Below are 12550 nucleotides of genomic sequence, written 5' to 3'. Positions count from 1 at the left end.
AATACTAGTAAAGTAGTAGTTGTATTAGAATCTAGTACTCTCTGATAATAAAGAACAGCCCTAGTCTTATATACTGACTACCCAATTCTAGTAAAATTTTTCAAAATTTTCAATTAAATGAACTCAAAATCATGTTTATACATATTTATGAACGATAAAACTAGGTGTTAACACCGAAATTATTGTTACCTCGGAAAGGACATAAATTGAGAAACAAACCAAAATGTTAAAATTCATTTAAAATGGAATAGAGGACAATAAAAAGGAAAATAAAAGCCAAGTGTGGGAAAAATTACCAAGTTATCTTAAACATATGTCACATATTTCTGTAACAAATAATTGAAGATACTTTTTCTTTGGACTAAACTAAACTGTTTTACCCGATGAAAGAAAAGAAGAGATGGATCTACACGATGAATCAATTCCATCGTTAAAAGGAAGTAAAGTCTTTCGAAAAAGAAACGCGCTTCTTGATTTAGGTCATGAAGTTGTCGTCCAGACCAGCTGTAGGTTGATGAAAAATCTAGAAAAGTCATCTCTAAAATCAGCAGGAAATCCACGGACCTCAGCATAAAACAGGGTCGCCAAGTGGTCAGATTTATCCTAACCATGAGAAGGATTTATCTCGTACAATGGGGGGCACCGTGCAAATTAGCTTGATAAGACTAATGAATCAGATCCCCAGAAAGGATAATCTCCTTTAAAGATCAAAAATCAGCTTTTAAGACTGATATTACTCAATCCTAGAGATTGACCTTAAAGATTGAGAATTACAAACTCATGGAATTCAATGATATCTAAACTCGAGCTTGAACGAGAAAATATTTTGATCAAATTATAAACCGATTTGTTTTCTTAAAACCCATTTTCAATGCGTTCATTACCATTGAACGTAAAATCCTAGGAATTCACCTGGAATTCATTAGGTCATCTGAACCAAATCCGGTGTCAACCGTAAGAACGGTGGTTGCATAGCATGGTAAAAGACAGGACCTTGTGTCTGATCGGAAAATTATAAGGGTGAGCTTTACTATTGCTCCTACAAAGGATAGTAATTGCGTCCGACACGTTATAGACCATAATTAAAAGCATGTCAAGGGACATTGCCTTAACAGTTGCTTGTTCAACGCTTTCCTTTACAACCGGACGGTAGTTTACCGAAAGGTAATATACGGAGCAAGTATACTGGACGTGTTGCTTTCCTAATACAAGGTTAGCAAGTGGGTGACACAAAACCACAAGTTTTGAGCTAAAATTTTCAAATCTGAAACCCACCAAACCCACAAAAATATTTTGCAAACACCGGTGAAGGGTTATTCCGGAAAACTTATCTAGGGTAAAAGCTAGATTTAATTTTCAAAAAAAAAATCAATCAAATGTTTTCATAAAGATCCAATTTCCTAAAGGATCTAAATTTTCATAAGTCATATGGGACTGTAAACCACATCGTTACTACCATTGTTTATACCGCCGTAAAGAAATCACTGATATACAAAGTGTGAAGAATAAAGAAGTGATTCTAGTATTTCAAGACTATATTGCTTGAGGACAAGCAACACTCAAGTGTGGGAATATTTGATAATGCTAAAAATGAACATATATTTCATAGCATTATTCCTCAAGAAAGACAAGCTTTTAGTTGCAATTGTCCTATTTACAAGTGATATTCGTTTAAATAATAAAAGGTGAAGACAAAAGGCAGATTCGACGAATTGAAGACGCAAACGACCAAAAAGCTCAAAAGTACAAAAGACAATCAAAGAGGTTCCAATTATTGATAAGAAACGTCTCAAAATTACAAGAGTACAAGATTCAAAACGCAAAGTACAAGATATTAAATTGTACGCAAGGACGTTCGAAAATCCGGAATCGGGACCAGAGTCAACTCTCAACGCTCGACGCAACGGACTAAAAATTAAAAGTCAACTATGCACATGAATATAATATAATATATAATTAATTCTTAAAATTAATATATATATTATATTATATTTAAAAACCGTCGGCATAAAAAAACAAAGACTTTTGAGTCTCCCCAGCTGGCCATGCGATCGCATGGCCTGGAGGAAGAAACTCCATGCGATCGCATGGTGCACAATTCCAGCCCACATGCCTATAAAAATCGAGCTTTGGTGTAACACAAAAATATATCTTTTTCTTCTCCTCATTCAACGTATAATATTTATATTTATATTATAATTTTAATTTTAATTTTAATTTTAATTTATAATAATAAGGGTATGTTAGCGAATGTTGTAAGGGTGTAAGTCGAAATTCTGTCCGTGTAACGCTACGCTATTTTTAATCATTGTAAGTTATGTTCATCCTTTTTACATTAATGTCTCGTAGCTAAGTTATTATTATGCTTATTTAATCCGAAGTAATCATGATGTTGGGCTAAAAATATTAAAATTGGGTAATTGGGCTTTGTACCATAATTGGGGTTTGGACAAAAGAACGACACTTGTGGAAATTAGACTATGGGCTATTAATGGGCTTTATATTTGTTTAACTAAATGATAGTTTGTTAATTTTAATATAAAGATTTACAATTGAACGTCCCTATAAATAACCATACACACTCGATCGGATACGATGGGCAGGGTATTTATATGTACGAATAATCGTTCATTTAACCGGACACGGGAATGGATTAATAGTCACTAGAATTATTAAAACATGGGTGAAATTATGTACAAGGACACTTGGCATAATTGATAACAAAGTATTAAAACCTTGGGTTACACTCAGTCGACATCCTGGTGTAATTATTAAACAAAGTAATAAAACCTTGTTACAGTTTAAGTCCCCAATTAGTTGGAATATTTGACTTCGGGTATAAGGATAATTTGACGAGGACACTCGCACTTTATATTTATGACTGATGGACTGTTATGGACAAAAACTAGACAGACATATTAAATAATCCAGGACAAAGGACAATTAACTCATGGGCATAAAACTAAAATCAACACGTCAAACATCATGATTACGGAAGTTTAAATAAGCATAATTCTTTTATTTCATATTTAATTTCCTTTATTTTATATTTAATTGCACTTCTAATTATCGCATTTTTATTTATTGTTATTGTATTTAATTGCACTTTTAATTATCGTACTTTTTAATTATCGCAAGTTTATTTTATCGCACTTTTATTATTCGCAATTTCATTATCGTTATTTACTTTACGTTTTAAATTAAGTCTTTTATTTATTTAATATTTTACAGTTGGTTTTAACTGCGACTAAAGTTTTAAAATCGACAAACCGGTCATTAAACGGTAAAAACCCCCCTTTATAATAATAATATTACTTATATATATATTTGTATTTTTATAAATTAAACTAATATAGCGTTAAGCTTTGATTAAAAGATTTTCCCTGTGGAACTAACCGGACTTACTAAAAACTACACTACTGTACGATTAGGTACACTGCCTATAAGTGTTGTAGCAAGGTTTAAGTATATCCATTCTCTAAATAAATAAATATCTTGTGTAAAATTGTATCGTATTTAATAGTATTTCCTTGTAAAATTTAATAGTATTTTATACCCCTTAGCTTTGACATCAAGTTCTTCAGGAAGAATGAGTCAATACATCTTAACTCATTATTACTAATATTCCTTGGTATCTATGGGGCCTATGATGTTGATGTTCGAGGTACTGAGGGTGATGTTGAGGCGTGGGATGCGGATGTTGTTGTTGGTGAAACTGATGCTGTTGGTGGTGATGCTGATGGTACTGGTTATGCTGCTGGTGCTGTTGCTGGTGTTCGTAGGTTTCGCACCATATTCTCCAGAGCCACCACTCGAGCGCGAAGCTCGTTGACTTATTCTATTATTCCGGGATGATTGGTGGTTCAGACAAGTGGATGAATAAGATCTAGAATTTTAGATATTATATATTCGTGACTGGATATCCTGGAAATGAGGGTGAAAATAGTGTTCCGAACGGGTTCGCCGGTAAGTGCTTCAGGTTCTTCACCAAGAGGTGAATTCGGTTGGTGGAAGGGATTACCTTCTTCTTGTCTCCATTGATTAAGTTTACAATGAACCCATCCCCAATTCATCCAAAATAGATGATGGCTGATTGGTTCGTTTGTTTCGGTTACGCTGCCATTGGAGCTCGAGGAATCGGTTGAGAAATCCATATTATGTGTTTTGAATTAGGGTTTGATATGAGATTAGTGTTGAATACTGGATGATATATTCATCTCCTTGAATATGTATATGTAGCAAAAAGATTTTCGTAATTTACGGAGGAAATTTAGGAAAAGTGTTAGACAAAGATTATTGGGATAGATACGATAAGATATAATAAGATATGATGTGTCTATACTCTAATAATGGTAGTATGACGTGTCTAGATGATAAGTATGTAATCTGATAATCTTTTGATTAAATATTTTCAATTCGTAATGTCCTATTCAGGTCCAGGGGCTTGAGCTATAGGATCTTTTAAATCAGTAATCCAAACGCTTTCTATTCTATAGTTTCGTAGACGTCATCCGTCAGGAAAATTCAATGATCAAAACAACAAGAAAACAAAGAAAGTAATGAATATGAATAGTGATGACATTATAATGTCTTTGAGATTCTCGATAACTCAATAACATTTTCTGGTTCACAAACTGATGCATAAAGGCATAAGGCATATAGGTACGTGATATAACAGGGAGTTATATACGTTTGAGTATGAATAGTAACAAATATAGGAGTTTCAAAATTCATGGATAATATTTCATATAATACATATGTAATACACAAACCATGATAGATGACTTAGGAATGTCAAGAATTTCAGAAATTATAGTGTCGCATTTAAATGCGGTGGCATAATTGGATAGTACTTAGAAAAGTGAACAGAGTTCTTAGATTGACTTGGCATTCTAAGATAAGTAAAGTTTCTAAAGTATAGTGTAGCATTTAACAATTAAAGGCACTATAGTCAAGGAAAGTTGTAGTCCTACATTGCTAAGGTACCTAATTGTATAAGGCACACTTAAAATGCAATCCTGGTTCTCTACAACAGCACTGCTCTGATACCAATCTGTCACACCCCCCAAAATGGACCAGGGTAATTGTGACCAATCATATCATAACACAGTTGTATAAACGAGAACGACTCTATATGAGACTTTTTAAATAAAACCTTTGTTAATAAAACAGCGGAAGCAGTAATACATGTTTACATTATTATTAAAACGTAAAATAAATGTTTATGAACTAAAATATAATATGCGATGTGGACTCCATGCAAGCATCAAATCTATCATCACAAAGTTGCAAACAGCTAGCTCAATCATCACCTGAGACAAAACATGCTTAAAGTGTCAACCAAAAAGGTTGAGTGAAATTCACAGGTTTATAAATAATATCCAAAGTTTTAGACCACAAGATTTAGTTTAAAGTTGATTGATATAGAAATATTAATCTAAAAGTGTTGCTGCATTTTGTAATATCGCTACAAAACAAGTTTACCCTATGACACCTTGTACTGTCAGTGTCGTGGAATCATTATTATGTAACCAAAGACCAACGGTCGAATGGTTAGAGACGTTACTCTCAATAGGCCTACTCACAATAATTAAGTTTGCATTTAAACGTAGCAATTAACGATATTACGGTAGGGATTTAGCATGAATCAAAGCATGACATCATAGTTAACAATTTAGTACTTGTGTCTAAGCGTAAAACAGTTATAAAGCAAGCATGTGTCTCACCCCAAAAGTTGTAAAACAGTTATGAAACAGTAAAAAGTGGGGCTATGAAGTTCACCTTAGTAGCACAAAAGAGTATTCCACGAAAGAATTGAACGGAAGGACGTGACCGAGATCTCAACCTAGAGATAGAATGTATGATCAGACATTGCCTAACAGACAATAGTATATTGTACTATATTGATAGTAATGGTTCACTAAAGAATTTCCATTTTCGGAAGGTTACTATTTATGGAAAGTTTCCACTTATAGTAATTTTTCAATTTTAGAAAGTTCGGGTTAATCTTTAGCAAGACGTTGTATAACTTTACTCAAACTTCGTTACTATCAAATAAGTCAGGAATGACCAGATGTAACCGGGGGCCCAGGACTCTTGACCAGAATCTAAGTCATGGCATTCAAGATCCACAAGCTTACCCATAAATGGCAACCTAGACATCATTCACTTACGACCGTGAGTAGCGATGAAGTTCACATAAATTGTACATTATCTTTGATTAACCTTCACTTTAGGTTTATATGTTATTATATATATTATATTATATTTATTAATGTATTAACAATTTGATTATCTTATATTATATACTATAAGTTATTATTATTAAATTAGTATAGTTATAAAATAAGTGTTTATTAATAATGTATTATTATTAACTTACATTATAAGCATTATACTTTATTATATAGTATATTTAGTTATTAACCGTAAGTTATAATAATAATATTAATTTAGTATATGTAATATACTTATGTTAATCGAAAATCATACTAATATATGTTAATTCGAATATTAATTCATTAAATATTATATTTATAATTTTTATAAACTTAGTTAATTATACAATTCAGTAGGATATTTTATAAAAATAATTTTATCAAACTTTTGTATTTATTTCCCACTTTTCTTTATATATATACTCGGTTTATATTAATCAAATTTAATTAGGTAATAAATATTAAATTGACCTAAATAAATAATTTTATATTTTTTACAGGTTCTATATTATGTAAAAATGTTTTAAAAATTATTAAATCAAATTTTATATCAAAATATTATTTATTTAATGTTTTCTAATTATTTAACCATTGTAATCGGCCTATAATTAAATAAATAGGAAATTAATTTAAAATTAATTTTTATATTTTTTTAAAGTATCTAGTGATGCTACTAATCATATAAAAATTTTATAAAAATATTTAATACACTTTTGTATTTATTTTGTATTTTCTTTATTATTTCTCTCGGTTTAGAATAATGCAAAAGTAAATTCTTTTTAAATACTAATCGTCCCATTTATTTAATTATTATAATTTTCGCTTGTTTATAAAAGTATAATAATCTCAAAAAAAATTATAATTATTTTTATTACGGTTTAATATTTTATTACGAATTTTATATTGTTTTTATGTTTAAATACTATATAATTCGTATTTAATTATAAATAATATTCCATAAATTATCAAAATTATTTTTATACATCATAATACTTATAATACTAATTATAACATGTAAAAATAATTTATATATATTAAATTCAAATTTTTAAAGAATATACAAAAAAATAAAAGCAATTCGATAAAAAATATAGAAAATACCTCAAGTACTTTCCCAAGTTTGTGAGAGAGTTTTTTCAAAGATTTGATACAATTTTTTATGAAATGGAAGTGGGTATTTATAGGGAAAAAAATGGTTGGTGAAAAGAAAAAATATAAATAAAATAAAAGTGCCAATTTTGACAAAAAATAAAAACATGTTAAAAATATTTTTAATAAGTTTTTGTTTTTGAAAATATTTAGTCAAAATTCATGGGCTCATTATTTAATTTATAAAAAAATCTCTTTTTTTATAAGCTAAAAATATATATATAATGATTAAAATAACTTATCATTTAATTAATAATTATGTTTCATATAGTTTTAAATATAATACGCATCAATATTAATATTAACTAAAGTTATTTTATATAATTAGTGTAAACTTTAGTTAACAAAAAGTGTCGACTAAAAATAAATATTTGATCAACGTCGAATTTAATTATATATTACGTATGGATAACAACCCTATAGGCAAATTAGTCAATTCAAGTATGGAAATATGAGGGTTGATATAGTATAAGTATACAAGTACACACAGTTACATATATACTAACAAAACAATCTTAAACACTTACAAAACACGAGTATTAAAACTTCAACAAAATCATGGATAATTCATAGTGATATTGATAGAGGTTAATAATGAAAGTTTGTGATCATCATACCTTTAAATCACTGAAAATTATCGGAGAGTCGATTGTATGTCACTCGGTGAATCGTTGAAAGCTGAGTGGATGCTTGTCGCTGATGATACTATCAGTTAACTTAACTGCAAGTTTGATGATCAATGATACAATTTTGTATAATTTGATCATTAAATAAACGCACAAATTCATCAATTTACCTGACGTGAGCCAATCGAAAGTTTGACAGAGAAAATAGTTGCAACTTAGGGCTTGATACTATATAATCGCAAGGAAACTTATGGATGATTTGAAGAGCTCGATAATATGCATGAAACAATGTAATCCCTCACAAACGAATTAGTTGATGTTTTCTTCCAATTTATTTGTAAGAGATAAACCCTAGAATTGAATTTGGGGTTTCAGGTATAGGTGCTGATAGACGTGCTAGATACCGAGATATAATATGGAAAATACCGAAAAATATGATATAATAAGAATATTAAATATTAATATTAATATTAATATTATATTATATATTATTAATATATTAATATTTAAAAAAAATGAAATGTTTTTATATTTGTATGACAAGGACTACGTCATTTTCATGGGCAAAAGTGTGAGGATTGTGCAATTTTTACTCACACTCATAAAAGTGAACCTCTTTTATGAAAAATCTATGTGAGCATTCGTAACACGCTTTCAGCAAGTGTGAAGAAAAATGTGTGAGGAATCGATAAATTTGTTGTAGTGGGCCAATAGCCTATATTAGAACACTTTTCTAAAAATATGTAACAAATACTTATATTTTTTTGAGTAGATAACTTATATTTAAAATAAAATAAAATATAAAGCTATTTGGTAACTTAATTCTTACGAAAATAATACGGAATAGTACTCAGTATCAAATTAATTTAGAATCAACCTGTTAACAATAAAGAAGTAGGAAAAAAAAAAGATCAGCGAATTTTAATTGAGAAAACGACAAAATTGAAATTAAAATTGAAGACCGGAGAACGTGGGGTAGCGCGGGGAACAAGGTGGTCCCACTCACCGCCCCTCCATGCGCACGCTGTCTTCTTCATCTTCAAAATTAACAAAACTACAACTCTCTCTCTCTCTGATATTCATTCATCTCTCTCTAAATTAAAACCAAACCCTAAAAACCCTCTCTACCTTTCACCTTAATTTACATATAATTCCTACATCCAATTCATTACATATACATACATATATACAAACTATGCATATCTCGATTCCTGATCATGCGTTTTCTTTTGACCTCATCAAAAGCTTCAATTTAACTCCTTAATTAAATTAATTTCCCAGTGAAAGCTACAAAAAAACAGTGTTCAATTAACTATCATATATAAAGAATTTGTTATTATTAATTTAGTTATTAGATGAATCCGGCAGCTTCAGCTCACGGTCGTCCGTTACCTCCACCTTTTCATACTAGAGATCTTCAGTTACAACAACAACAACATCACCATCAACATCAATTTCAGCAGCTACAGAACCACCAGCAGCAGCAGCCACAAGAGGACGAAGAACAAAGCGGCGGAAGTAGCAGCCGGAATCACGGTCAAAAGCGTGAAAGAGATGGTAATAATGATGTTAATAATAATAATAGAGAGTTGGCTTCTGTTATGAGTGGTGGAGAAGGAGATCATAGTAGTGGCGGTTCAAGGCGGCCACGTGGCCGCCCAGCTGGATCAAAAAATAAACCGAAGCCGCCGATTATAATTACGCGAGATAGTCCAAACGCGCTTAGGTCTCATGTTATGGAGGTGGCGAATGGGTGCGATATTCAAGAGAGTATAGCGAATTTCGCGACTAGAAGGCAAAGAGGGGTTTGCATATTGAGTGGTAGTGGGACGGTTACTAATGTAACCCTGAAGCAGCCGTCAGCACCGGGGGAAGTTGTGACCCTACATGGGCGATTTGAGATTTTATCACTTTCAGGATCTTTTCTTCCCCCTCCAGCACCACCGGCTGCTTCAGGGTTATCTATTTATTTAGCCGGTGGTCAAGGACAAGTGGTTGGAGGGGGAGTTGTGGGCCCTTTGTTGGCATCAGGGCCCGTGGTAATTATGGCCGCATCTTTTGGGAATGCGGCATATGAGAGGCTTCCTCTTGAGGAAGAAGAGGCTACACCTGGTTCAGGGAACGAAACTCTAGGATCACCTACCGGGATCAATGGTCAACAACAACAACAACTTATGAACGATTCGAATCAATCGTTATTTCATGGAATGCCTCCCCAAATGATAAATTCGTCTCAAATGCCAACGGACGCTTATTGGGGAGTGAATCGACCCCCTTTTTGAAGTGAAATGATCAAGAGGGATCGAAGTCGCTTTGTTTCGTTTTTCTTCATCCTTACTTTCAGTTAAACTTATGCAATTCTCTTTGATTTTTTTCCTTTTCTATTTTCTCATAAATTAGTGTGTTTGTGATATGTTAATTTATTGAAATAATTAGGTCTCCTTAGCATGTTTGATCAAGAATTGAGCGTGTACAAAACTTGTGAACGAAAATGTTATCCTCTTTGTTGACTTCAATGTGTTGATACCAATAAAACTACACACAATGTCCATATATCATTTCATTGTCATTATTATTTTTAATGAACAATTTAGTATTACCAGCAATATACATGCATGCTGCATTTTATTTTGACAACAGAAAAGGAAGCATAAACAGCTTGTAAAGACTAAGGTGGACAGGCCATTTTTATACTACTTGATCCAATTTTTCTAGCTGCATAAATTTATTTTATGAGTAAAAGTTAAGTGAGACAGCCTAGTTTAAAATGATTTCTTCTAATTCTATATGTATATTATATACATTCAAAGGTTGTTATTAAGTTTTAGGAACCGTGAAACCCTTCAAAGTGTAGCAACATATAACTGTAAAGTTAGCTCTCAAGTATATATATATATATATATATATATATATATATATATATTTATGAGGCCCCACAAGTTATAATACAATGTACACTTTACCTTGTAATCATTTTTTTGTTCTGTCAATTATTTGATTAATTTGCTACTTCTTAACTGAGATACATAATCTTTATATGCATATTTTGTTAAATTAATCAAAAAAAAAAAAAAAGACTCTTGAAGAGGTGGTGTAGAATACGGTAAAGTTGCTGATATCTTAAGTATAAAGACACGAATATAATGTCAAAGAAAACACGAATATATGGACTTAACTCCTTGTCTAAGGCTTTGTGTACATGTATGCATGTTTCTGTCTTCAAATGTGATCTCGAGTATATAAATAGATGTGTTTGTGTGTGTGTGTGTGTGTGTGTATTGGGGAGTGTTACGTTTGACTGTCTTTATTTAGGGTTTGAATAGATAGAGATATGATGTGATTGGATTGGATTCACACGTGCAAATTAAATGAATGAGCTCTTAACTTAGCTCTTTTCCGAGGTACATTACAGTATGCAACTAACAACAAATGCAACCCATCTTCGTCTCTCTCTCTCTCTCTTCTTACACTACTTACAGATATCTTTAATTAAGTATGGGCGTAAACGAGTCAAGTCGAGCTCAGCTCATCTAGACGCGAGCTTGACTAATTTGAAATTTAAAGAAAGAGTTATATTTCGACTCATTTTGAGCTCTGAGCTCAAGAGAACGGTTAAGCTCGAGTTCGGCTCCTTTATATATAACAATTTAAGTTTTGTAATACTCCCAATAGCGAATCTATGATCAAAATGAAAAAAGGGACCCGAAGTGGAATAATCATATTTAGTGGCTACGTTCAAAACATCATAATCATAAAATCATATGGGGTATATAGTTAAATTTAGTGTCATTTATAATTTAAATACTCGATTCGTACTTTATAGAAAAAGTATTCAAAATAGTGGTTTAACATGCCACACATTTCTCACTATAAGCCTTTGAATACTCGGTAAAATATTACAAATATATAAATGAAGATTTGGTTAGGCTCGCGAATGTGTTCGTGCTCAGTATAAGAAACTTGAGGTTGAATTTGTTTATTTAAAGATCTTCAGTATATATGTGTTCAATCTCGCCTCGAATAGAATTTTTAACGAGTCGAACTCGAGCATCTCGGCTCATTTACACCCCGACCTATATCTATGACCACTCTCTATCATCGTGATAGGGATTACAGAGTCCGTCTTGTACCATTTAGTCCTCCAAAATTTAACACCATAGGCACAAAGGGTATGGCTTCCACTATAACCCTCTATGTTACCATTCTAACGATGGCCTATATATATTCGCTATTTCTCATAAAGTCCAATGGTATCGTGTGTTAGCTAATTAGAGTGGTTGGCGAACTACTTCGATCTATAGATTCCCCAAATCCCAACGAGAATAGAAGCAAGTAGCTTCGCTATGGCTTTGAAGGATTTCAACATTTTATATGTTCGGTTGTACCTAGGTAGTGTTTAGTTTATTAGCTATATGTTAGTTATAAGTTAGTGATAGTGGATAATGCGCATTATTGATGTACACTAGTAATTAAGTTCAGTTATGTTAAATGTTAAGTTATGTTAGTTATGATATAGTGTCAATTAATTATATGATACATGTCCCACTAATAACATAT

General features: G+C 31.6%; 1 protein-coding gene across 1 annotated transcript; it reads left to right on the top strand.

Annotated features, from left to right (window-relative positions):
* Nucleotides 1–9348: 9348 nt before the first annotated feature.
* Nucleotides 9349–10275, top strand: LOC139844814 (AT-hook motif nuclear-localized protein 18). The gene has a single exon (XM_071835042.1). It carries the CDS (start codon nucleotides 9349–9351, stop codon nucleotides 10273–10275), a length of 927 nt encoding a protein of 308 aa, XP_071691143.1.
* The last annotated feature ends 2275 nt before the right edge of the window (nucleotides 10276–12550 follow it).

Source organism: Rutidosis leptorrhynchoides, chromosome 4 (genome assembly GCF_046630445.1).
Source record: "Rutidosis leptorrhynchoides isolate AG116_Rl617_1_P2 chromosome 4, CSIRO_AGI_Rlap_v1, whole genome shotgun sequence".
Classification (NCBI taxonomy): Eukaryota; Viridiplantae; Streptophyta; class Magnoliopsida; order Asterales; family Asteraceae; genus Rutidosis; species Rutidosis leptorrhynchoides.
This window is presented reverse-complemented; position numbering and strand designations above follow the sequence as displayed.